The sequence below is a fragment of the Alligator sinensis genome, unplaced genomic scaffold (assembly GCF_000455745.1).
Source record: "Alligator sinensis unplaced genomic scaffold, ASM45574v1 scaffold59_3, whole genome shotgun sequence".
NCBI lineage: Eukaryota > Metazoa > Chordata > Crocodylia > Alligatoridae > Alligator > Alligator sinensis.
The window spans coordinates 126528-152769 of NW_005842856.1; the positions used below are offsets into that span (position 1 = coordinate 126528).

General features: G+C 46.2%; 1 protein-coding gene across 1 annotated transcript in view; it reads left to right on the top strand.

Annotated features, from left to right (window-relative positions):
* Positions 1-26242, top strand: part of LOC102382681 (ADAMTS-like protein 1) — a 211481-nt gene that overhangs the window by 115245 nt on the left and 69994 nt on the right. Inside the window, exons 10-13 of the mRNA XM_006035591.3 lie at positions 5523-5733; positions 18143-18322; positions 20877-21030; positions 24154-25291. Of these exons, the coding sequence (XP_006035653.2) occupies positions 5523-5733; positions 18143-18322; positions 20877-21030; positions 24154-25291 (1683 nt within the window). The remainder of the gene's footprint in view (positions 1-5522; positions 5734-18142; positions 18323-20876; positions 21031-24153; positions 25292-26242) is intronic.

Sequence of the window (26242 nt, forward strand, 5' to 3'; positions counted from 1 at the left end):
AGGGGGCTGGGGGAGCAGGGGGGGGGGTGGGGGCTCATGCATAGCCCCCCACACAGCATGAGGCAGCGGAGATTGCCCCCTACCCGGCAGCACCTGCTGAGCTGGGGATTTTTTTTCCCCAAGTGCTGGGAGTTGGGGCAGGGGATGGGCCTGGACTGGCTGATTCGGGTGAATTGAATCAGGACAGTGATTTGAATCACCAAATTGAATCGCTGTCCCCCTAATCGGCTAAATCCAAATTCAAAGCGAATACTAGCAGCTTCACACAGGCCTAATGTTCATGCAATATTTACTTATCTCTTTATTGTTCAATGTATGTCCTCAGCCCTTTATTTACTGCACACTCTTCAAACCCTTCTCTGAATACTGAATTCTTAATTGCCTTATAGGGCTTAAATGGATGCATCATAAACAGCATTTTATTTTCATAGAACCCCTGTGAAATGAGTAGGCATTTACCCCATTGTATAAAAGAGGAATCAAACAGTGAAATCAAAATTACCCACTAATTTTGGTGTGTCCAATCTGAGCCAACCCGTCACCTATTTTTCAGCACACACAGCACTGTACACTATCTGCATTCAAAGCACTGTTTCCATTGGTTTCAGTTGCAGATATTCATTTTCAGTGCTAATGCAGATAGGGCCCCAGGGTTTTTGAGCCAACAGCCCAAAAATTAAGGAATGCACGCTTAGTCACCACCTAAGAAAAGTTTGGCTTGTTTGGTCTCACATGCTAGTCTGGGACAGAATCAATTTTTCCAGGGCAGTATTTAGTTGCCTTAACCAAGAGATCAGCATTTCCCTTCTTGCAAGCCTATGCCACTTCCATTACATACCTTCTAAGTCTTGCAACACATGAAACAGGGGTCTTACACAACCCTGATTCTTCCTCTGGAATGAAAAAGACAGGGGTCCTGAGCAAAAAACAGGATTTTAAGTCTTAATAGAAAAATACTACAAAAAGAAAAACACTATATGAAATGAATATTATTAAGTTTTGGCAAAGTTATAAGCAGCTGAAAAAACAGTCTTAAAATGGGAAGTATCAGGCAATCTTAGTACTAGGTGGTACACCAGCTCCACCTACATAGAGCTAATTCTGTTCTGTGATGCTGTCCATGATCTTTGCTGTCAACTATTCATTGGAAAACAGGGTAGATTTGTACCTTATAGACCAGGGGTAGGCAACATTTTTTGGCTGGAGTGCCAAAAACCCCCACAATGTCTACCTTGGAAGGTGCCAGAATGCCGGCAGGCCAGAAAAACAAAACAAGGGCAGGGGGTACAGGGCAGGATGCCCTGCTTGTGCCCCTTGCCCCCCAACCCTGCTGCCCCCTTCCCCCCACCCAAAGCCCCTGCCCCCCAGCCTGGGCTCTGTGGCTATAGCAACTACCCAGAACCTGAGCCAGCTGCAGGCATCTGTTGCCTCTCTGCCCTGGCCCCAGCCCCAGCCCCAACCCGGGCAGGCAGCAGATATTGGCAATGCTTGATTGGTGATCAAGCTGATCGGTGTGCTGCCCTCACCGCTGCTTCTCCAGAGCAGCGTTAGAACCTGATGCAGCATGGCACAGCGGGGGTCACAGAAAGCTGCCTGCTCTGAGCTCCCTGCTGCCCTGACCACACTTCCCCTGCAGGCGGGGGCAGCAGCAAGGGGCACAACCCTGCATGGTGGCCACGCTGCTCCCCTGCACACAAGGGAAGTGTGACCCAGGCAGTGTGGAGCTTGCAGCAGCAGGCAGCTTCCCTGTGTGGCCCCTCTGTGCGCTGCTGCTCTGGATCACACATGCTGTGCTCCCAGCCCAGCTATCCTCCCCTGGGCCCTCTGGAGCACAGTGTGTGCAACCTGGAGTGGCAGCGCAAAGAGGGGCCACGCAGAAGCACTACACTGTGGCTATCAGCAGCTACCCAGAGCCTGGGCCAGCTGCAGCTGGAAGGCTACAAACAGCTGCTGCCCTCCTGCCCTGGCCCTAGCCCTGGCCCTGGCCCTGGCCCTGGCCCCAGCCGTCTCGCAGCCCCAGGCTCTGTGAAGGCAGCAGGTGCCGGCACTGTGCCCATTGGGGTGGGGCTGGGGCAGGGAGGCAACTGCTATTTGTAGCCTCCTGGCTGCAGCCAGCCCAGGCTCTGGGTAGCTGCTGATAGCCACAGAGCCCAGGCTGCTCCCAGCAGGACTTGTAGCCTCTCAGCTGGGAGCAGCCTGGGCTCCCAGCTGGCAGCAGCTACCCAGAGCTGCAGCCAGCTGCAGCCAGAGGGCTGCAAACAGCTGCTGCCTTCCCACCCCCAGCCCTGGCCCCGGCCTCAATGCGTGCTGTTATAAACTAACCAAAGTAGATATATGTATATATAAAGCATAAGCTTTTGGGTCATAAAACCTACTGACTTTCCATATCACTTCTTCACCTTCTTGTGGTTACTCAGGCATCCCAACTAAGGACCAAGATCTGCTCTAACTGAAACTGTATAAAAGCTAGGGATGTTTAAAAAAAAAACAAGGAAAGAATGAATTTGACCCCATATTTCCTGAGCTGCTCCTCTAGGAACCTCCCACATCAAGCAGATGGAGAGGATTGTGAGCACATAAATGCTACAGATAGGGCAATAGAGCAAACCTGTAACCCCAAAATCGAAATTCTGCAAAGGCAGGTCTTTTCTTATTATTGAAAAAATGACATTTTTCTTCTGAAAATAAACAGGCACCCTCTCCTGTAGAAGCCAAGAGTTAGGAAGAGTTCTTGTTCCATACTAGCTACTTAGATGTGAACTGCCAACAGAAACATTGTGCATTTATACCAATAACAAACAATGAGTTGCTGGAGGCAACAGCTATTACCCACACTTGAAGAAAAGAAACTTTGGCAACTAATATAATGAGCCCTGTATCAAAATACATCCCTAAAGAGGAAAATGCCTTCCTTTCAGCACCCAACTCAAATATCTTAGTCTAAGTTGTGGCAAACACAGAGGGTAGCTGATATCCACATTAATTCTAATTTTATATTAAAATCTGCTTTTAAGACCTCTCCCCCAAGGTCATTCATAAGAGAAGTGCACTTTGAATTAGCTTAACTGGCTGCCAGATACCAGTCTTCTTCCACAGCGGTGCATTTATCAGACTCACTGGACCTTAAAGTATTATGGTAAGGAAAATGACAATGGCACCTACTTATTCAGTATGCAATATGTGTTCTTTGTTATCCTGGATTAAAGAAATTCTTACTATTGTCACCAGCAATGCAGAGTCAAACTAGTTAGAAATAGTGGCCTGGATTTCACTGACAAATGCTCGTCTAAATTCAACCTGTAGGATCTTTCTTATGATGATGATGATCACCACCCTCAGCTGGTATAAACAGACGGAGGCTGATTTACAAGTGTGGTCCAGAAACAGCACAGTGTGGCTTTTACATTTCAGGCTGAATGTTCAGCCCTATCATTTAGCGAGGAAAAGATCTGTGCCAACAAGCTGAACCAATTGGATCTGGAAGTAATTAAGAGAGAACAAATATAAACCCCCATTTTATCACTGGGGTTAGAGGGAGAGAAGATCTGCTACTTTATCTGTACTAGCTCAGTGCCTAAGCAAGACTGTTCTTGCTAGTATATTTCTTGATGCAGGGTTCTATTTTATTATAAATGTGTATACTGTAATGGAGCTCCTACCATTTCTATTTGCCTACTGATCTCAGTCTGTGAACCTAAGTGGCCCTTTTCTCTCCTGCCTTCTAACAGCTTTTAGTCATTTTTGCTGCCCCATTTCTTAGCCTTCCTTCTTCCTTTATCCCAAATTTGCAGTGTAGGGTACACCTTAACTTTCCATGCATGAAGTTTGTGGTACTACAAAGAGATTTGTAGTGCCACAAACTGCATGCCCCTGCTTGTCTAGACACAGCTGATGTGTTCTATTTTTATGTAGGGGAGTTCAAGTCTAGCCATATTGTTTTGGGGCTCTGGCCTTCATATAAGATTCATTTTTAATGTTTAGGGATGTGTACAGAAGTGCTCCATGCATGTTTTACAGTGCTGTAATTTAGAGCAGGGGTTGTCAACCAGGGGTACGCATACCCCCAGAGGTACTTGAGAAGGCCCTAGGGGATACGCGTGGGTGCACTGCCATGCACCATCCCATGCTGCTTCCACCCCCCATTTTGCATTTGGCCACATGCCATCCCCCCACCCTGCATCCAGCTGCTGGGGGTACACTGCTCTGTGTCCAGCCGCCGGGGGTACACTGATCCAAAAGGGTTGAAAACCCCTGGTTTAGAACACTTTTTATAGCACTATAAAGTTACAGTGCCCTTAAGCATGACAGAAGTGCAGTGTTTTGGAATGGAGGGCACTCTGAGCCTCCCTATACTTTCCAGGCTAGGAAGCGGGGGTGGGGGGGGGCACTCTGAAGCCTCCTGGGGCTTCTCCACTGGTCAAAAATTTGACCAGTGCACAGAAGTTATTTAAAGTGCTATAGGTTGCTAAAGTGATGTAAAATACCATACTTCAAATTTAATACCTCATTTAACAAGCTTTAATTTAAAACATGGTACCCATTTTTAAAGTGCTGTCAACTCATTCACTTCTGTTAAGTCACGGCAATAAAGCCCTTTAAATGGCAACAGAAGTAATGTCAGTACACACCCTATGTGTGCACGTGTGTGTTTGCATCTCTTAAGGCTGCTGCTGGCTTTCGTTGGCGTATGAGGAATGGGGTCAGCTGCCTAAACTGGGATCTGTATATCGTTTTCAATGTTAGAACATGTTTTCAGTGATCTCAGTTCTCTGAACTAATTCAGAGAAAGACAGTTGGGCCCCCAGTCCCCAGAAGGCTTTGTTTCCAATGTGATGAAATTCACATTATTTTTAAAGGCTAAATTCAACCTAGGTTTATATTGGCACCTACTGTGACTGATGATCCAGAGGCCACATAGGTAAGGAAGAGTATGGCTTAGCCGTAGGCATCCAGCCAGTGACTGGGAGAGAGCTTGCCACAACCCTACAGGAATTCATTGAGGCCCTGGCATCCACTACTCTCCCAGTGACAAAAAAACACTCAAGAGAACCACAGCAGGATGCCCTTCTAGAAAATCTTCCCCAAGGAGCCATCATAGGGTTTACACTGGCATCAGTCCCTGATGAAATGGTTACTTGACGATTCTTTTCTGCCCTTTCAGGAAGGAATCAATCTATGTGAGCATTTTCAGTCTTGCAGCACATTTGTCAGTACTGAAGCTAGCAATAACCTTGAGTTACAAGGTATATATTTTTCCCTGATACAGCAGGATGTTTAGGGATTTGAATTTGATTTGAGTTTTAAATACAAAATAACAATAACCAGTCAGTGGTTTTCCTTAGCTTCCCAAATTCAGGCATCAGGGTGCTGGGGGAAAAGATGAGCAAATTAATTCTAACTGATCTGAAAGTGAAGCTTCTGGGTGCCATTATCGATTCCCTACTCCATCTGTTGTTGGAATGAGTGATTGGTCACATTGTTTTCATTATATGTTCAAGGATCTTTTCCTGATCTCTTCTCAGATGGGAGATTGGAAAATGGAGCACCTGTAGTCTCACCTGTGGAGTTGGATTGCAGACTCGAGATGTCTTCTGTTCTCACCTACTCTCAAGAGACACAAATGAGACAGTGATTTTGGCAGATGAGCTGTGCCATAAACCCAAGCCCAGCCTAGTACAAGCCTGCAATCGTTTTGACTGTCCACCATCCTGGTACCCTGCAGACTGGCAAGAGGTAAGAGCATGTTCCTAGTCCCATTTTATCCTGTTTGATGCCAATAAAAGAACCTGGCCTACTTTAGTCTATGAATAGTTTAGGGCAGATGAGAAGATCCATTAATCTCTCAGTGCAAACTGGTAACTTAATTAAAAAAAATAAAATGAATAGATACGCAGCTTAAGGATCCCAAGGAAAGTTGTACGTTTTTATCTTATCTTCAATGAAGTCATCATAAAAACACAGATTGTTTTTCTAATTAAAGTATTTTTATTACATTTTAATTCAGAATTTTTTCACCTGGAAAGAACAGTATTACTTATGTACCTCACCAAATACAGCAAAAGCTGTGTTAACTGGCACTTCATTAGCCGTAAAACTCTATTAACTGGCATCTGAGGGATGCAGCAAAAGCGAAACCGGAAGTACCACTTCCGGGGGACTTCCCATTTTGCCACTGCAAGCTGAGTTTTTCTTTGCCACTTCCTCGGCCCACTGCCCAGGGTAAAGCAGCCTGCACAGGGCAAAGCAACCTGTGTGGGGCCCCCCTCCCTGTCCCCTGGCACACTGATGCCGGGGAGTGCACCAGATGGTGCACATTTGATCAACCAGATTATTTGATTAACCGGCATCTCCCATTCCCAGAAATTTCTGGGCTCATCTTAGGTTGATAGGTGTAACCTAACAGCACTAATATTGCACAGTACTCAATGGCATCCTTAAAAAGATCTTCACAGAGAGTGGAAGTGCTGCCTGTCCTGCCCTAGGGTGAGTCTCTCTCTCAGGTGCAGGGAGGATTCAGTTCAAACAGAAGTGAATCTAGACTCTATGAGAAGATGTCTACCTCACAACAAGGCTATACCATAATTCCCTTGGAAGAATTTTCTCTGAGATAGAATTGAGGTAAAGTGAAATCCCACATCAAGCCTAAGTGTCACTGAAATCCCAGTTCAGCCCTTAGGCCCCTGCTACACATTACATATACTATGCAATTAATGGCCATAGCAGAAGCACTCATTTTTCTGCCCTGTCAGAACCCAATGAATCTGTGACTTCTTCTAAACACCTGTCATAAACTATCTCAGACAGGACATGAGAACATGATGACAACACAATTAACTGGTTAATCATGCAATAAATTCAGACCAGCTACATATGTGAAGTAATTATCACACAATAAAAAATGACTCTCCAGCTATAAAAATAGCCAACCAACTATAAAGTTAGTGCTTGAAAATGTGAAAAAGCTCTATAGCTGGTTTCTATCTAGCTTGAATTTGAATGTGAAGGAAGGGCCTTAGAGTACCACATAAACCTGTATGCTTGCCTCCTGGTCAACAGAGAATTTCATCTGCAGATCTCATTCCTTCGGCAGGTCTGCTTTTCATACCAAACCTCTCTTGAATTCTTAAACAAAGAAAAGAGAGTTATACTACAAAGGCTCAAGAGTGATGTTTTCTTCTCTGAGGCCCTTTGGCTAGGGACAGACATTACACATAAACCAATTTAAGTGATCAGAAACTGGTTTAAACCTGTAACAGAACAGACATTCAGTGCACATTAACCCGTTTGAAAATAGCTGAAACCAGTTTGAGATAAACCTGGCTGAATGTAGTATCAGACTTAGCTGATTTGGTCAAACCAGTTTATGCAATGTCTGTTCCAAACCCTTGCTGGGTTAAGTTAAATCAGACTCCCCCAGCATCCCAGCATGCTCTCTGGGCTGGGCGGGGCTCTCTGCTCCACAGAAGGACTAGCTCCTCCCTCTGCTCCCTGGCTGTAGCTCTGGCACAGATTTACAGGCACTGTAGGGTCTGCTGGCTTCCCTATGCACCCCTCCCCCTGCCCCCCTCTCACCACTCACTGCTTAAGCAGAGATCCCTTCCTCCTCTCTCCCACAGCATGGACCATAGCCAGCATGTGGTATGCTAGCTAATGCTGTGTAAGGCAGATAGGACAGGCTTAGGGTTTTTCAGAGCTAATCAACAGCTCAGCTGGTAATATCCCTCCATTCCTTCCTTTGAAAAAAGCTGTTTAAGAAGAGCTTGAACTAATGAGCAAGGCATTGTTTTCTGATGGGGTGCTAAATGCTGATAAGAGATCTGATAAATGCTCTGTTATCAAGGGGGAAGTGGGGGGGTGGCTTCCTAATCACAGCATCCTTCCAGGGCCTGGCCACACACACCTCAGCTCAGCCCTGTGAAAGAGAGGGTGGGCTGTTCTAGCACCCTCCAGCTTCTAGCCAGAGCCACTGCAGGCATTTGCCAGCATTTTTTCAGTCTAGGGGGGATGTCTGAACAGTTACAAAGTGATTTAGCCTAGCCAGGTTAGACTAACCTGCAAAGATTGAATCAATTCAGGCACAGGCTTTTTTAATGTCTCTCCTTAGCCTTTAGGTTTATTAAAGAAGGATGGTCTGAATTAGATTACTTTAAAACCTACAGTGCTTTTAGCAGATAAACCCCTGATAAATATCAGTGTGTCTAGCGTACCAAATGATTAAAAAATAAAGCCTTATAAATTCAAGACTCTACTTATTTAAAAATGTTTTCTACCAAGGATAAAGCCATTAGGGTGTTTATTTTCAGTAGTGAATTTCTGAAGAAAAGTGAATACCAGGATTCACTTTTACAATTTCCTGTAAATATCTACTCTGCAGAGGTTCAGTGGGAGATGTCACGTTAATAAATCTTATTTCTTTGTTTTATTACTGAATAAAGGCTGAAGTTTCCTGAATAAAGGCCCCTCCCTGCTTATGGCAGCTTAATGCTGTGCTGTCTCACTAACATAAACAGTGGCTTCCCATAGTCAGCACCAGAAAATCAGTTCTCTCTTCAGATGTTTTCCTATTCATTTTTCCTCCTTATTTTATCATTTTAAAGTCAGGCAATGGCGAGCTCTATGTGCCACCTGGACTATTCAGGGCTGCTGGCAAAAAGATGTGCCTTCCTACAGAACCATGGGAGCTAAGAGGATTGTGCTTTAAAGCTAGATTTAAGCATTAGAGTCATAGCCTTGAGCAGATAGCAGTGCAGATCTGCACTGCTCCAGGGGAACTCTGGGCCAGGATCATACCTTAGAAAGTACAGTCACAAATGTCCTACCAGACAGGGCACTGGTCAAGCTACCTCATCTCTTACAGCAGTCAGGCATTTCACTAAAGCCAGGACTCATTCTCCTCTATCCCTTCTCTAAAGTTTGTCCACTTCCCTTTTTTGTATGAAGGGAAGGTCCCTCATGCACCCCAAGTGCAGGGATTTTAGGGGACTATGATCCTTGTGCAGGGTCTGAGAAGGAGAAGGCTCCTTGGACTGGCTAACCTGGGAAAGTCTTGTTACTTTATGTTAGTTTGTCAGGGTTCATTTAAAAATGTGAATAGACCAGACCTGAATTAAGGCAGTGATGCCCTAGAAAACATCACAATGTGCTCTCTGTGAGCCTGCCTTCTACCTGGAAAGGCAGTGACAGACGGATCTTCCTTCCCACCTGGAAAGCACTGTAGAATGAGACCCCTTCTACTGCCAGGATGGCAACAGGGGCTCCATCTCCCTTCAGAAGCAGAGCCCTCCTTCCCCAGAGGAACAGAAATAGCAACAGGGAGTGTATACTTCAGTACCCAGGGTGCACCTGCTTTGGTGGGTAGGCTGAACCAACAGTGATTTCTTCTCCTGCCACACATCCAAAGTGTACTGCTGGTGTGTTATTAGTGTAGACCTCCAAGATAGCAGGAAGCGTTAAGACATTGTTGTGATGAATGGAATATTTTATACACCTTAGAGATGTTGTTTAAGGCACTCTGCAAATCTGGGTGGATATCACTGCTTCACTTGCACTCAGATAATTTTTTCAAGATTTACTTTGAAATCATAAGGTCTAAAAATGTCCATTAAAATAGAAAAAAAAGAGTAAGCTAAGACTCCAAAGTAATGACTTGACTCACTCTCAGAGCTCGTACCCATGGAATATGTTTAAGCTAGCCCTGCCCTATAAGTAGGTTCAAAATCTTTTCCAGCATTTGCATTACATTTGTAGCAGGCTTACCTTTCAGAGGTTGGGTTGAGTCTTAGGCTTGAGATTCTGCTGTTTTGATTGGTGGAACCCATCCACCAATCAGGAGGTAGCAAGAGGAGTGAAGTCATGCCCCTTTCCTGAGGGGAGGGGGAGAGGAGTTCCCCCTGGACCTGATTGTAGACTGTCAGGTTCAGAAGACTTCAGGGGCGGAGCCCTGAAGAGTATAAAAGGAGCTGCATGCCCAGCACAAGGGAGACATGTCAGGGATGGAGAAGAGAGAAGAGTGGGGCTTAGAAGAGCTGAGGAGAGCTGCTCAACAGGGCAAAGCAGTAGCCCGGAAGTGCCCCTGAAGACTTCCATTGGCGGGGAAAAGCGGACAGCTCCAGCGGCTAGGCTCTCGGTGCACAGCACAGCGCATGGCATCCAGAACCTGGGAGCTGCATGAGGCAGCTAAGGTCTGCAATCTCTGGTGTGTGGCCAGAGACATGGTGCACAGAGCAGGATCTTTGAAGCGCTCGGGCAGCTCAGGTCCCCAACCCCCGGCACAAGGCTGGGAGCTCGGTGCAGGGGGCGCTGCACGGAGGGTCCGGGAGCAGACCAAGCCCAGTGCTGCACAAGGCGTGTGTCTAGCGTACCAAATGATTAAAAAATAAAGCCTTATAAATTCAAGACTCTACTTATTTAAAAATGTTTTCTACCAAGGATAAAGCCATTAGGGTGTTTATTTTCAGTAGTGAATTTCTGAAGAAAAGTGAATACCAGGATTCACTTTTACAATTTCCTGTAAATATCTACTCTGCAGAGGTTCAGTGGGAGATGTCACGTTAATAAATCTTATTTCTTTGTTTTATTACTGAATAAAGGCTGAAGTTTCCTGAATAAAGGCCCCTCCCTGCTTATGGCAGCTTAATGCTGTGCTGTCTCACTAACATAAACAGTGGCTTCCCATAGTCAGCACCAGAAAATCAGTTCTCTCTTCAGATGTTTTCCTATTCATTTTTCCTCCTTATTTTATCATTTTAAAGTCAGGCAATGGCGAGCTCTATGTGCCACCTGGACTATTCAGGGCTGCTGGCAAAAAGATGTGCCTTCCTACAGAACCATGGGAGCTAAGAGGATTGTGCTTTAAAGCTAGATTTAAGCATTAGAGTCATAGCCTTGAGCAGATAGCAGTGCAGATCTGCACTGCTCCAGGGGAACTCTGGGCCAGGATCATACCTTAGAAAGTACAGTCACAAATGTCCTACCAGACAGGGCACTGCTCAAGCTACCTCATCTCTTACAGCAGTCAGGCATTTCACTAAAGCCAGGACTCATTCTCCTCTATCCCTTCTCTAAAGTTTGTCCACTTCCCTTTTTTGTATGAAGGGAAGGTCCCTCATGCACCCCAAGTGCAGGGATTTTAGGGGACTATGATCCTTGTGCAGGGTCTGAGAAGGAGAAGGCTCCTTGGACTGGCTAACCTGGGAAAGTCTTGTTACTTTATGTTAGTTTGTCAGGGTTCATTTAAAAATGTGAATAGACCAGACCTGAATTAAGGCAGTGATGCCCTAGAAAACATCACAATGTGCTCTCTGTGAGCCTGCCTTCTACCTGGAAAGGCAGTGACAGACGGATCTTCCTTCCCACCTGGAAAGCACTGTAGAATGAGACCCCTTCTACTGCCAGGATGGCAACAGGGGCTCCATCTCCCTTCAGAAGCAGAGCCCTCCTTCCCCAGAGGAACAGAAATAGCAACAGGGAGTGTATACTTCAGTACCCAGGGTGCACCTGCTTTGGTGGGTAGGCTGAACCAACAGTGATTTCTTCTCCTGCCACACATCCAAAGTGTACTGCTGGTGTGTTATTAGTGTAGACCTCCAAGATAGCAGGAAGCGTTAAGACATTGTTGTGATGAATGGAATATTTTATACACCTTAGAGATGTTGTTTAAGGCACTCTGCAAATCTGGGTGGATATCACTGCTTCACTTGCACTCAGATAATTTTTTCAAGATTTACTTTGAAATCATAAGGTCTAAAAATGTCCATTAAAATAGAAAAAAAAGAGTAAGCTAAGACTCCAAAGTAATGACTTGACTCACTCTCAGAGCTCGTACCCATGGAATATGTTTAAGCTAGCCCTGCCCTATAAGTAGGTTCAAAATCTTTTCCAGCATTTGCATTACATTTGTAGCAGGCTTACCTTTCAGAGGTTGGGTTGAGTCTTAGGCTTGAGATTCTGCTGTTTTGATTGGTGGAACCCATCCACCAATCAGGAGGTAGCAAGAGGAGTGAAGTCATGCCCCTTTCCTGAGGGGAGGGGGAGAGGAGTTCCCCCTGGACCTGATTGTAGACTGTCAGGTTCAGAAGACTTCAGGGGCGGAGCCCTGAAGAGTATAAAAGGAGCTGCATGCCCAGCACAAGGGAGACATGTCAGGGATGGAGAAGAGAGAAGAGTGGGGCTTAGAAGAGCTGAGGAGAGCTGCTCAACAGGGCAAAGCAGTAGCCCGGAAGTGCCCCTGAAGACTTCCATTGGCGGGGAAAAGCGGACAGCTCCAGCGGCTAGGCTCTCGGTGCACAGCACAGCGCATGGCATCCAGAACCTGGGAGCTGCATGAGGCAGCTAAGGTCTGCAATCTCTGGTGTGTGGCCAGAGACATGGTGCACAGAGCAGGATCTTTGAAGCGCTCGGGCAGCTCAGGTCCCCAACCCCCGGCACAAGGCTGGGAGCTCGGTGCAGGGGGCGCTGCACGGAGGGTCCGGGAGCAGACCAAGCCCAGTGCTGCACAAGGCTGCCCAGGCCTCCAACCCATAGCAAAAGGTTGAGACCAGGGAGCCAGACAGTGCTCGAGCTACTGAGCCAGCAGACAGGGCCAAGCCAGAGGCCCCAGAAGCCGTGCATAGCGGAACCCCGTTCCAGGGGACAGCAACCCCCAAAGTCTACTGCAGGTGAGAAAGCAGCTTAGCACAGAGGACAAGGGCTACCCTCCAGACCTGGGAGCCATGAGTTGCAGGGAAAAATGATTCCCACAGGGGAGGGTGAATCCCCCCTGGTTAGTTAAGGGCTCCTGAAAGTGGAAGTCCCACTGGGAGGGCCCCTCTGAAGTTACCAGCTTCCTTGAAGGGTTTGGGAAAAGGCCCATGAGCATTGGGGTTTCCCCTTGGGATGAAGTTTATCTTTGAGGTTCTTGCGCCATAAGTGGTATGATATCATGCCTTATGTTTTGTGAACTCTCGTGTTTGAAAATTAGTAGATGAGTAGAATCATAAATGTATAACTTTGACTAGGCAGACAAGGTTCCTTGGGTGAATTCTAGGACTCTGATGGGACCCCCTTTCACTATTATTCACCTGTTGTTTATTTGTATTTATTTGTGGCTTATTCATTGTTCACCTATTTACCTATAGTTTATCTGTTGGTAATCTATGTTTATTTTGGGGTTTATCTGTTTCAGATCATATACTTATCTGTGACTTACCTGTATCTGGAGCACTGGTATAAGGTTTTATAGCATTTACCCAGAGGGTATTGTTTATGTTATTTGTTTAGCTATCTCATATATATATATATATATATATATAGTACACATGTTTATATCCATGTTTCTTTTCCTTGTGATAAGTTAATGTAAATAAATTTGTATATAGTTAAGTCCCCTGACTGTCCTGGCCTGGTTCTATAGGGATGGAGGGAAACTGAGCAGTCTGCGGTTCCCCCACAGCACACCTGCCAGCTAACAATCCCCTTCAATTGGAGAAGGGGAGTATATACCCAAGTATACCTGGGCTACACATTCACCAGTTTGAATTAGGGATGTGAAGTAGAAGAGTTTATTCATTTCACCAGAACAAAATTATGTGACTGACAGATGAGAAGCATTTAGAAAAAAATCTGTTTTCTCCATCTACTACTCAAAACTTCATGGGCCCTGAGGAAAGAAGAAATACCCCTGGATTGCTTCAGCTGTTCCTCTCTGGGGTGAGGGTCTTTTTTTGCATGTGTTCGCATAGTGCATAGCAGCATTAATATCTGATCTATAAATGGAGTCTTCAACTGAGCCTGCTAGTATCTCAATTTGTTTTCTCCGGACCCATCTTAATGGGTTTGTCCTTGAATAGTAGACTGTTTTACATCTCCTGAGAACTTCAGGTATCAGTTTGTTTGCTTCATTTTTCTTGAGGTTTTTGGCTTTGTAACAGACTTCTGTGGGACAAAAACTGTTTTAGTGCTGAGCCACAAAAACAAAGTTGAAGAAAAATATATCTATTTATACAAGTGGTTCAGGTCTGTGCTTCCTACTTTGTCTTCCATGAAAAAAATAGATTCTAATTCTAGGAGACCTATGTGTGTGTATTGGTATGTGTGATAGAGTGAGAAAGAAGAGAGAAACCTATCACCCCTAGAATGTTTTATTGTTTAAGTATTGAATATGCATACTAACATTTTGCTACTCACTTTCCATGTCTCAGCCTCATTTTCCTGTTCCCACTGATGTCAGACTAGTGCAGGTTCCTCCTTCTTGTCTGGTTTTTAAGAGAACTGCAACTGCAATGGTTTGATTTTAGAAGAGAATAGTAGCACATTCCTAGCCAAGTGATGAGTGCATCAGGCTGAGCCACTGTGTTTATAGAAGACAGTCAGGGAAAGCTCTTAAATCTGCTTGTTCTAAAGTTCCTGTCCTGCTTGGGTAGAAAATGGATTTGGAGGAGGATATTTATATTAAAAAGAGAGGGGAGGTGGATTCCCTGGAAATTAATCATGCAAATTTACATTGATTCAAATAAACCTTCCTCCTTTCCTTTTGGACACTGCTCACATTGCTGTCACTGACAGTCATAAATACAAAGGGCTGTGTGGTTTGTTAATGGTTTATTATACTAACCTTGTAAACCAGTTGTTTAGGGTATCTGCAGATCATAGGTCCTGTGTAGCTTTCCCATGAATTAAAAATCAGAGAAATACCATAACAAGTCAGTAGTTATTGAAAAATTGGGGCTTTGAGGTTGGGGAGTTAACTTTTGGACTGTGTGAATAATTGATTTTTCCACTTGGCAGCCAAACTTGGGGGGGGCGGAATCGATCAGATTGGCCTGAATATAAACAAGTCAGTTTTTCTCACCAAAACAAAGCAAAAATCAACAGAACCAAAAATTCTAATTAAACATTTTATTTGAACATAAACTTTCACTTTTGGAGAATGTGTAACTAATACCATGGGAAGAGATTCGTAGATTGACAAATCTTCTGGAAGAGATCACAGTGTCATATGTCCTGACACACAATAGGCCAATTTTAGGGCACTTGCCTGTAATGTGGGGAAGATGGGTTTATTTCCCTTTCCAGTCTGATGGAACTTGAGTCCATGTATCTGACCTCCAGAGTAGTGTCCTAACCACTGTGTTAGGGTGTTTAGGAATGAATTGTTCTCAGTCTTTTTGTGGATGTTGTTTGTCTTTGCATCAAATACTTGAATATATTGTTTCCAAGGTGTGAGCCCAAACCACTGAACTATGGAGTTCCACTTGCTCTCACTGTTTAACTCCATACATAGTCAAGTTTTTTGCTACAAATTAAATGATGATGGAAGATATTGAAAGTCCCTCCCCCCTGTATATCCTGTAGCCTGGAAGTCAGACAGATGAAGGATCTGAACCCAAGTCTTCCACATCTTGAGTGAGTTTCCTAACAAGGTACAAAGAAGGTAGCTTCTCCTTTAGCAGCTCTGTGAATCTAGGCTTTTTTTCCCCTGGCCTTTTATTACCAGTGCCCCAAAATTAAATGTTTCAGAAATGTCAAAACAGTTTGTTTCAGCATTTCCTTAGAAACTAGCTGCCTTAAGCATTCCCCAAATATTTTGTCATTTTCCAAATGAACTGGTTCAACATTTCTGAAACTTTTTATCACTTGTGTTTTGTATGAAAGTATTTGGCAAATTCAACCTGAATTCACAATGAGTTTCAGATGCCCCTTGAAACTACATGTTTGGGTGATGAAATATACCCTAACATTTTTCACTCAGCCCTAGGTAAGTTTGTGTGCTAACTGAAGAATGGTTGCAGAGTGAGCCAAAACAGCAGCAGGCACCTATCCTGGTGCTGTTTGTTAGGGCTGTGCAAAGTTTTGGCGGGTGTTTCATTTCAAAGCTGTTTCAATGCGTTTCGAGCTTGAAACAGCTAAATCTAAAAGAAACAAAAGGCTTCGAAACAGCTTTGAAATGAAGCGAGGGCAATCGAAACATTTTGAAAGTTTCGAAGCTGGGCTTACTTGGCTTCAGTGCCGGTCCCAGGTGGCAGTGGCAACCTGCTGTCATCCTGTGCACAGATCCGGGGGCCTGCATCACCTGGGAGGAGTCTGGCATAGCCCCGCAGCCCTTCCAGGGGTGTGGGACCCTGATCCTGTGTGCTGGATGAGAGGAGGCTGCCACTGCCAGCTGGGACCGGCACTGGGCGCAGCCCACACCCAGCTCCAGGAAGATTGCTGCTGCTACTGGCCCCAGGAAGCAGTGGCAGCCTCCTGGGAGAGCTGCGGAGCTGTGCCAGACTCCTCTCGGGGGCACAGGCCCCCGGATCTGCGTGCTGGATGAGAAGAGGCTGCCACTGCCACCTGGGACCGGCGCTGGGCACGGGCAGCAGCAGCAGCCTCCTGTCATCCAGCGCACATGTCCAGGGGCCCACAGCCCTGGGAGGGCTGTGGGGCTGTGCCTGAATCTTCCCAGGTGTGCGGGCCCCGAGATCTGTGTGCCGGATGACAGGAGGCTGCCTCTGATGCCTGGGGCCAGAGGCAACAGCAATCTTCCCGGTGCTGGGCAGAGGCTGCACCCAGTGCCAGTCCCAGGCAGCCTCCTGTCATCCAGCATGCAGATCTGGGAGCCCACAGCCCCGGGAGGAGTCTGGCACAGCCCCATAGCCCTCCCGGGAGTGTGGGCCCCCTAATCCATTTGCCGGATGAGAAGAGGCTGCCGCTGCTGCTTGGAACTGGCACTAGGCGTGGGCAGCAGCAGCAGCCTCCTCTCATCTGGCACACAGATCTGGGGGCCTGCATCCCCAGGAGGGCTGCAGGGCTGTGCCCAACTCTTCCCGGGGGTGCCAGCCCCCAGATCTGTTGCGTTCATAGATTTCATAGACATCAGGGCTGGAAGGGATGTTGGAAGATCATCAAGTCCAGCCCCCTGCCCCAGGGGCAGGAAGTCAGCTGGTGTCAAAGGATCCCAGCAAGATAAGCATCCAAATGTCTCTTAAAGGAGTCCAGAGTAGGTGCTTGCAACACCTCTGGCAGCAGTCTGTTCCAGGCCTTGGGGACTTGGACAATAAAGAAGTTCTTCCTTATGTCCAGCTTGAAATGGTCTTGGAGGAGTTTGTGACCATTTGACCTTGTCATCCCCTGGGGTGCTCTGGTAAACAGGCATTCCCCCAGATCCTGATGTGCATCCCTTATATACTTTTAGGCAGCCACCAGGTTCCCCCTGGGCCTGCACTTTTCCAGGCTGAAGAGTCCCATAGCTCTCAGCCTCTCATCATAAGGCCTGTTTTCCTGCCCTCTGATCATGTGCGTGGCTCTCCTCTGGACTCTTTCAAGCTTCTCCACATCCTTTTTAAATTGTGCAGCCCAGAATTGGATGCATTACTCCAGCTGCAGATGACAGGAGGCTGCCACTGCTGCCTGGGGCCAGCAGCAGCAGCAATCTTCCTGGTGCTGCACCCAGTGCCAGTCCCAGGCTGCAGCCTCTTCTCATCCGGCATGCAGATCCGGGGGCCTGTACCCCCAGGAGGGCTGCAGGTCTGTGCTGGACTCCACCCATGGGTGTGGGCTCCCAGATCTGTGCGCCAGATGACAGGAGGCTGCTGCTGCTGCTGCCCAGCACAGGTCCCAGGCAGCAACGGCAGCCTCTTCTCATCTGGCATGTAAATCCAGGGGCCTACACCCCCAGGAGGGCTGTGGGGCTGTGCCGAACTCCTCCTGGGGGTGTGGGCCCCCGGATCTGTGCACCAGATGACAGGATGCTAACACTGCCGGCAACTGTCACAAGTTTTGCTTTGAACAATTTGAGGTTTCACAGAAACCTCTGCACCTTTCTCCTTGAAACTTGGCAGGCTTCATGCCCTCAGAACAGGCTACCTTCTGTGCATTTTTCATCCAAATCAGGCAACAAATGACAAAGTTTTAGGCATTTTCATGGACTTCCATTATAGCCTATGGGCAAAATGACTAAACGCCTCGAAACAGCTGAACAGTTTCAATTAAATGAAATGGAACAGTGCTTCGAAATGAAATGAAATGATGAAATGAAACACTGTCCCTTCAAAATGGCAAAACAGACGTCAAAACGAAACAGTGGTGTTTCGCACAGCCCTACTGTTTGTGTCTTTGGCCACAACCAGCGTAATGCAAAAACTGATGTTTCCCACATCTTCAGCTTCTTTTGTTCTCCCTACAGTGTTCACAGACCTGTGGAGGTGGTGCTCAGAAGCAAGATATGCGCTGCAAGCAGCACCTGGCAGATGGAAGTATTTTGGAGCTTCCAGAAACCTTCTGCTCCTCTCCAAGGCCAGTTTCCCATCAAGCTTGCAAAAATGAGGACTGTCCTAATGAGTGGCTTCTCTCTGACTGGACTCAGGTATGACGTATGCATATGAATGAATATAGGTCTTATTGTCCAATCCCTCATTTTGAGTTATTGAAGTGGAGCCTCATCATGAAAGTTCTGATGAAATAGGAATCATGTGGAAACTATACCTTCAAACTACAGAAAGAAGAGTTAGTGTTGTCCAGCTTCCTCCCACTGTTCGGTTCCATTGGTTCCATGCACAATGATCTGTGTGACCATTGTCTCAGTTCCCCCTATTTGGAAACCAACTCTACTGATATGGCTAACCCCTTCAGTCAAACCATAAAGACTTTTCTTGGTCCCCTGACATGTTACACACAACAGGTGATTAATTGGCTAACCATGTCTTAAGTAGTGATCTGACCACATGTTCATTCATTTATATCAGGACTCCATGACAAAATTATTACACAAAATATATGTAATAATAACTTTGTGTTTGGTTCCTATAATTCCTTTAATTGAATGTGTAGCTAGTGTCTGAGCCTCCAGAGCACAGTCTTGTGTGCTTCAGCGGCTGAGAGTACTTGTGAACTGATCAGGGCTCTCACAATGTCTTCCGCAGGCTGGGAGCCCCAATCAACTGATGAGGATCCCATCCATAGGAGCAAAGATTGATGGTAAAGGAGGAGCCTGGGATCAGGATCCCAGGCTCCCACTGCACCTGCACTATGGTGTGTTGGGATCTGATGGTCAATCCCAAAATTGTGTCTCAATTGTTGGGATCACATATGGGATCCTATTGCATCTTCTTTTTATTGTCTGTCAGTGATCTGAGTAGGGAACGAGTCTATTCCCCTTCCCCCCCCCCTCTAACCAAAATTTTTTGCCTGCATTAATGTAGGGCAGTTTCAAAGTTCTTCCACAGGCTAAATGCTTCTTTCCTTGCCATGTCCAGGTTCCCAGTGTGGAGGCAGGTTAACACCAATAATTATTTCCTGTAGGGCTCACCTAGTCTTTGCCTTAATTTCCTTAATGGACTCCTTCATCATTCTCTGGAAGCATCATCATGGGCCCCTAAATTAGTTAAGGCACCAGGCCTCAAGCCTTTTTCACTTCTCAAAACCTGAAACTGCTGCTTTCTCCTGCTTTCTCCAAGCACTTAAATCCTGAACCCTTAGTGTCAACTTCACCAGCAAACTTCTACTGTACCAAAGTGACTTGTACTTCCCTAAAATTTCTTCTTATCCTGGACCTTCCCAAGCCCCTTACCTAACAAAGTAATGTTGGCTGCTTTTGCAGCTTCTCTAAAGCAGAGCCCTACATCACCTAACTTGACAAATCCATCTTATCTCCTATCCCTGAAAAGAAACCTGCTGCTTTTTATCTTGTTCTCCTTCTTCCCAGCAAGCCTTGCTCTCCATGTTTGAACTACAAAAACTACAACCCTTAAAATGCCTGGCTTTAAAGAGGATACGGTCATTTGACAGGAGGGCTGGGATGTGCCTGCCTTTTGAGGCACAGTAGATCCTGCTACATTGTTTGTTCACTCGTCAAATTCTGCTCTTGTACTCATAGAAGCTCGCTGACATTAAAAGACTGTGTGTATTTAAAACAGGAGTAAAAGTTGGCTATTTGTCATGAAAAGAATTACTTTTCACTTATACTCCTGCAACTGAAAACAGAATTTAGTCCTTTACTGCCAGGGCTATATGTTAACTCATCCTGTTATATGAATTCCCCCTGCTCTTCCTTCACACACGGAGACAGTTAATACCTTAATCATGAAGGAGGCACCAGTCATGCTGGGAAAGGGAGCTGTTCTACTTTGACCCCAAGTGTGATGATCTGTCTTGACATTCTAGTCAAATAAATGGATGCTCTAATGAAATCTGCTGCCAGGGCGCACGTCCATTCTGGCAGTTAAGCGGGTAATTCTATTCCCACTCCTCAATCTGTCCTCCTTCACAAGGAGTGCAGCTCCAACATTTTTACTGTACATGATTTACATTAAAATCCATATAACTCATATCTTCAAGTTAGCATTCTTAAATATTGAATCTTATATTTCTGCCTTTGTTTGGAGCTGTCTTTCGGGGCGGGGAATGTACAGAGGCGGTATATCATTTTCAACTCTTTTCCTCCTTCTCAGTCTATCTCCTAACCTCACTCCAGTGGATACATATATGCAACACTGGCATATGGTATATAAATGAAATTAATAAAGGACTCTGGCTCCCAAGAAATTGCGTACATTGAGCAGCATGATCCAGGATTGGGGCTGTCCTGCTTTTTGAGCGTGAGAATCAATGGATTCTGCATGACTATAAGGGAGTAGTTTTCCCTCCATCATGTGTGGCTGCACAGTAGCTACAAGCAGTGACAATCCCCGTGCTGCCCACATTCTACTATAGTGAATGGTGCCCAGAGATAATGATGATAAAGAGAGAGCAGGAAAAGTCAGTTGTACAAAATCACTTGGGCATTTCTCTACATGATCATGTACTGTTTTTTCCACAGGACCCTTACAGAGATTTTGGGAGGATGCAGTATCACTTACTGTTAATGTATCTATGGATGGGGGTTTGCTCCATCACATTCTGTTTCTTTTTTTTGCTCCTAGTGTTCTGTGAGTTGTGGAAAGGGCACCCAGACTCGAAATGCCATTTGCAGGAAGATGCTGAAAACTGGGGGTTCTGTCATCATCAATTCCTCTCTGTGCCCACCTTTGCCTTTTTCTTCTTTGGTCAGGCCCTGTGCACTATCCATATGTGCAAGTGAGTACACAAGAAACGTGGGTATCTTTGGCTAGGTACAGACATTCAAAAGGCCCAAGGGAGCTGGGAGGGAAGTGGGGGTAGAGGGGCCACACAAATCTTAGACCAGGTTCTGCCATTTTTAAACTAGTCTGTGTGCCAAACCTCTGTTCTGTTATGGATATAAACCGGTTTTGTATGCTGAACTTCTCTTCTGTTACTGGTATAGATCAGTTTCCAATTGCTTCTACCAGTAAAAGTCTGTACCTGGCCTATGTGGAGAGAAGGCAGGAGCTGCACCTCTGAGGATTTCATGTAGCAAGAAGCTTTTCCTACCTAATGATGGTACCAGCCATTATGAAGTCACCTTGAATGACTGAGCCCTTTATTTCCTTTTGGGTTGCGGGGGGTGAAAATTGACTTATTTGTAAATACTGCTGTGTGACATGCTACAATGCTCTGCCCATGAAGAACAAGACAAAGTGTGTATGGGAGGGCAGGGAGTGAGAATCTAAATAATTATTGTTTGAGCTAGGTCTGAACCAATGCCCTTGAATTAGAACCATTCTTATTTTGGTGATGGGTGACTCAAAACTGAGACCCAAATCCACATCTATATTTCACAATTTTTCGGTGCTGCAGGCTGCACCTTACAGTACAGCCTTCTCAAGACAGCAACAATGTCCTCCCCTCTAGGGGACTGTAATCAGTGAGGTGCCTGGGGTTGCTATTACACTCTCTTTTTTGATGTCCTGTCATGCTCCTGCTCCAGCTTCCAAGGGTCTTACCCCATTTCTCCTCTCCTGCCATGCCTTGTTGTTAAAGTAATGAGGAGAAATTGCCCTCTGAGGCTAGTGAGCCTAGATGCTCTCATTCTATCTCTGTCTCAGTATTCACTCTCTCCAGCCCTAAATGCCTTAAGGGCTAAATTTATGACCCACAGCCACCCCACAGGTCATGCCTTGCAGGTGTTACTGACTCACACTTAGGTTGGGCATTCTGCCCTCAAGCCAATGCCTGGCCACTCCAGGCCTTCACATACTTGTTGGGGTCACAGCCATCCCAGTCTCTGCTCCTTTCCTCTAGCTGCCCCCTTGCTGCATAAGCCCACTGCACCAGGCCAGGTTCCTGGGTCCCAGCCCTGTCCATCCAAGCTCTTGGGGTTTCCACATCTGGCTTCTCACTCAGAGTCCCTGGCCCCAGAGTTTGCCCCTCACAGGCTACAAGCCCCTGACCTTGCTTCACCTCTCATAGGTGTCTTTATCAACTCATTCTCTTGGGGTCTCTACCCCTTGCCTCTCACTCAGGGTTCCTGGCCCCAGAGTTCACCCTCCATGAGCTACAGGTTCTAGGCATTTATTTCTGTCCCTTTTGGGCTTCAAGTCCCTGGCCCTGGTTCTCACCCCTCTAATGCAATGCTGGGCTCCTTGGCTTCTGTCTTCACCCTGCAAGGGCTCTGGGCTCTGGGGCCTGGCCAGTGTCCCGAGCCTCACCCCTAACAGGGCTCAAAGCAGTCAGGTGCCCTTTGGGCACTAATGGCACCTCTGAAAACCACTCCTTACAGTTCCACCCAAACCACTGATTTAGCTGGCTCCTTTCTGCCTAGGCACATTGGGCCAGGCCAGGCCCCTGGGTTCTAGCCCTTATCTTACCCTCTTGGGCTCTGACTTCCACCCTCTTGGACTTTGGGTCCCTGCCCCTCTCGGGCTATGGGCTTCGGTCTTCTCAGCCTTTCTTGGGCTTATGCTGTAGCCCTCTTGGTCTCAGGTCTGTTATTGCCTGCTCAGGTCCCATGTTCCAACTCTGGCAGGGTTCCCAACCTCAAATGCCTCTCAGGCACTAAATTGCAGTGCACCCCTCTGCCAGGAGCTCCTCTGTAACTCTCTGCCCTAGAGCTCTTCTTTTAGCATCTCACAGAACCAGACTGACTGCTCTGGCTCAGGCCTTGGGCTTATATGGCTGGAAGCCATGGCCCATTTTATGACTCACTGAGCTCTGTACATGGTTTTCCTTGTCAATCATGGGTTAGCCTGCCTTCCTGCAGCCATGGCCAGCTATGTCTGCTGGATCTTTTTAAAGGAGCAAGATCCTCCTCGTCCCCTGCCACAGTTCCATTTTCTCCCTTTCCCTTACTCCCCAGGTAACAGAGTCTGGGTCCCTTGTTACAAGAACCCATTAAGGAGTAAGGGAAACATTTGAAGCGAATAACACTGAGCAGGGAGGATGTGTGCTTAGGGTGGGAGAAGATTAGAGTCATTCAGCATATGCCCTCAGCAGAGTCAGAGGGCCTTCTCATGGCAGAAATTAAAGCTGCTTCCTCATTCATGGAAACCCTTAGGGATGACAGTAGGCAGTTTGCCTGCATGCCATTTCAGCATGACAGTCTGGCAAAGGGAAGGGTAAAACTGAATCTGGCACTAGTTCTGCAATGGGCTGAACCAGAACTGCAGATCCAGATCCTTCTAAGGGTGGGGTGGAGAGGAGAAGCAGAGGTTTTGAATGCTTAGAACAAAATACTATGTTTCAAGACAGTCATTACCAATAATACACCTTCCCAGCTTTCCTCTGTGCTTCCAAGGGAGGAATGTTTTTTTTGTTCAATTGTCTGGATAGAAATCTGGAAGCTTCTACATAACTAATGAAGTCTAATATTATCCATCCTGGAGTTTTAAATTTACTCCAAACAGATTTGTTCTGTTTAATATTATTCCCTGAGGTTGTAACACTTTCACTCCTCCTCACTGCTTTAAGCTCTAATGTTGTGGTGCCTTACAGGTTTTGAGTGGTAAACATTTAACAAGGGGAACTCTCCTTTCCTTTGTCCTTTCTCTGTGTGTATTAAGCTACATTCTTCATTTAAATACTTTAACAACAGGAACTGAATTTTCCCCAGAATTTCTTCCCACCTCCATCACTCCTATCCCTGGCACTTGGACTTCCACTTCTAACCTCAGCAGAATGACATTTGTGTTGCCAAATAGCACCTTGTTATTTCTTGCATTTTGACAGCAGTAACTTAACGTTCAGCAGCTGGTCACCGGTTACTCCCATAAAACGTAATAGGTGAAATTATTGCCAGTGCCAAAGCAAGCTGCTTGTTTTGCTTAATAGCACCACATACTAATAATGTTAATTATATTTTAGGGCACAACAGGCCAGCTCAGAAGCAAAACCCTCATATTGTGGCTATGAAGAAAGTTTACATCCAGACAAGGAAACAGAAGAAACTTCACTTTATCGTGGGTGGCTACGCCTACTTGCTGCTCAAAACCTCTGTTGTCCTCCGGTGCCCAGTGAGAAGGTTCCGTAAATCAATGATCACCTGGGAAAAGGACAACAAACGACTCATCAGCTCTGTTCATGTTACTGTTGCACCATATGGGTACGTGAAAATCCACCGTTTGAAGCCTTCAGATGCTGGAACCTACATTTGCATGGCAGGGCCAGCACGGGAACATTTTGTGATTAAACTAATTGGAGGGAACAACAAACTCATTACCCCAGCATCTGGGATCAGGGAGGAAGAAGCCATGAGGAAGGCCAATATAAATGAAGCCTTACATACACAAGAGAAACATCAGAATGGAATTCTCTTTAATGGAAGCAAGGTCGAAAAACGAGGGCATCTTACTGACCCGAGCAGCCAATACGATGAGCTTATCTCAAAGCTCCTGGAGCAGAGAGGTTGGCCTAGGGAAAACCTGGAGACCTGGGAAACTCAGGACTCCACAGAGAGAAATGCTTCTTCAGAAGAGGACCAGAGTCAGGAATACAGCCTTCCATTTACCATGGTTGCTGAGCAGAAAAACTTGGACGATATCATCAGGAATTTGTCTCAGCAGCCTGAAGAGCTTAAGGATGTCTACACAAAACAACTTGTTGTGCAGCTGGGCCATGACATGTTCAAGAGCCATTTGGAATATCAGGATTCTATCTTCAGAGCACAGGGCAGAAGAATCAATTCAGCTTCAGTAGAGTACCCTTTCCACAAACACGTTTCCGGATTCACCAGCTCCTTGAGAACATCATCTGCTGAAGCACACTTGTCCACATCTATAGAGCTGGCAAATGGCTTACAAAGGCCCCATCGAAAGCCTGCTATCCTCAGGAAGATTTCAGCAGCACAGCAACTCTCAGCCTCAGAAGTTGTTACCCATTTGGGACAAACAGTAGTCTTAGCTAGTGGGACACTGAGTGTGCTACTTCACTGTGAAGCCATTGGAAACCCAAAGCCTATGATAAGCTGGGCTAAGAATGGAGTGGAGGTGAAATACAATAATAGGTAAAATAAGTTATTTTAGCTGTAAGCACCAAATGCTTTCAGGTCTCCCCTTTTATATTGCCTCTTTATGTGTGACAAATAGAACTATAGCTGGGTTGCATAGCATGGAAAAGACAAAGTCTACTTGTACATAGCAACAAGCCACACTTTAATTCTGCAGCAAGTCCCTGGATTCTCAGCAATCTGGTCTGGTGGATGAGGGATTCTGTGGTAGATTTATGTAAATTAAAATAGGGGTTTTCAACTAGTTAATTATGTAAATGATTACTAAAATCAGTACAGTACTCTATGTTGTTTATGTTAACATTTTTTACTTCCTTGGCTATACAGGTGTGCGGGCCGACTCCCGATCCTGCCTGGATCGCCGTGTGCGAGCTCTCTCCCGATCCCACCTGGGTCGCCATGTGCGAGCCGGGGGCCCGTCTTTGTGTGTACACAGGCTGTGGCCGGTAGCCCGGGTACACGGGGTTGGAAAATACCGCGGTGCGGTATGGCACGCTCGAGCTAGAATCAGTCACGGAGGCATAATGGTTGATTGAAAAGATTATTTACTTACACCCAAGGTGGTCGCAGTGTAGGCTGGTCAGCTTTCTAGGCTCAGCTCTGCTTGAGTTCTCGGTGGAGGACTCTAATAAACTCGGTTCCTTGACCCCGGAGTGAATCGGGCTCCGCGGGGTTCACGAATTCGTTCCCACGGAGCAGCTGTATCTCCGTGAGTGGTACTCGGTTCCCAGGTCCCCCAGAGCTGTTAAACTCCGTGGGCTCAACAACTGGGTCCTTAGGATAGGGATACGTCTGGGCTGCGATCGGCGACGGGGAGAGGCTAGAGGTTAGTTGCCTCGGAGTTGTTAAGGCTCCGAGGGGACAGTAAATAAGTCCCGCGGGGTTGTTGAAGCTCCGTGGGTTCGACAAATTAAACCTCTGTTGCCCTCTTAAGGAAAAAGCTGGGTT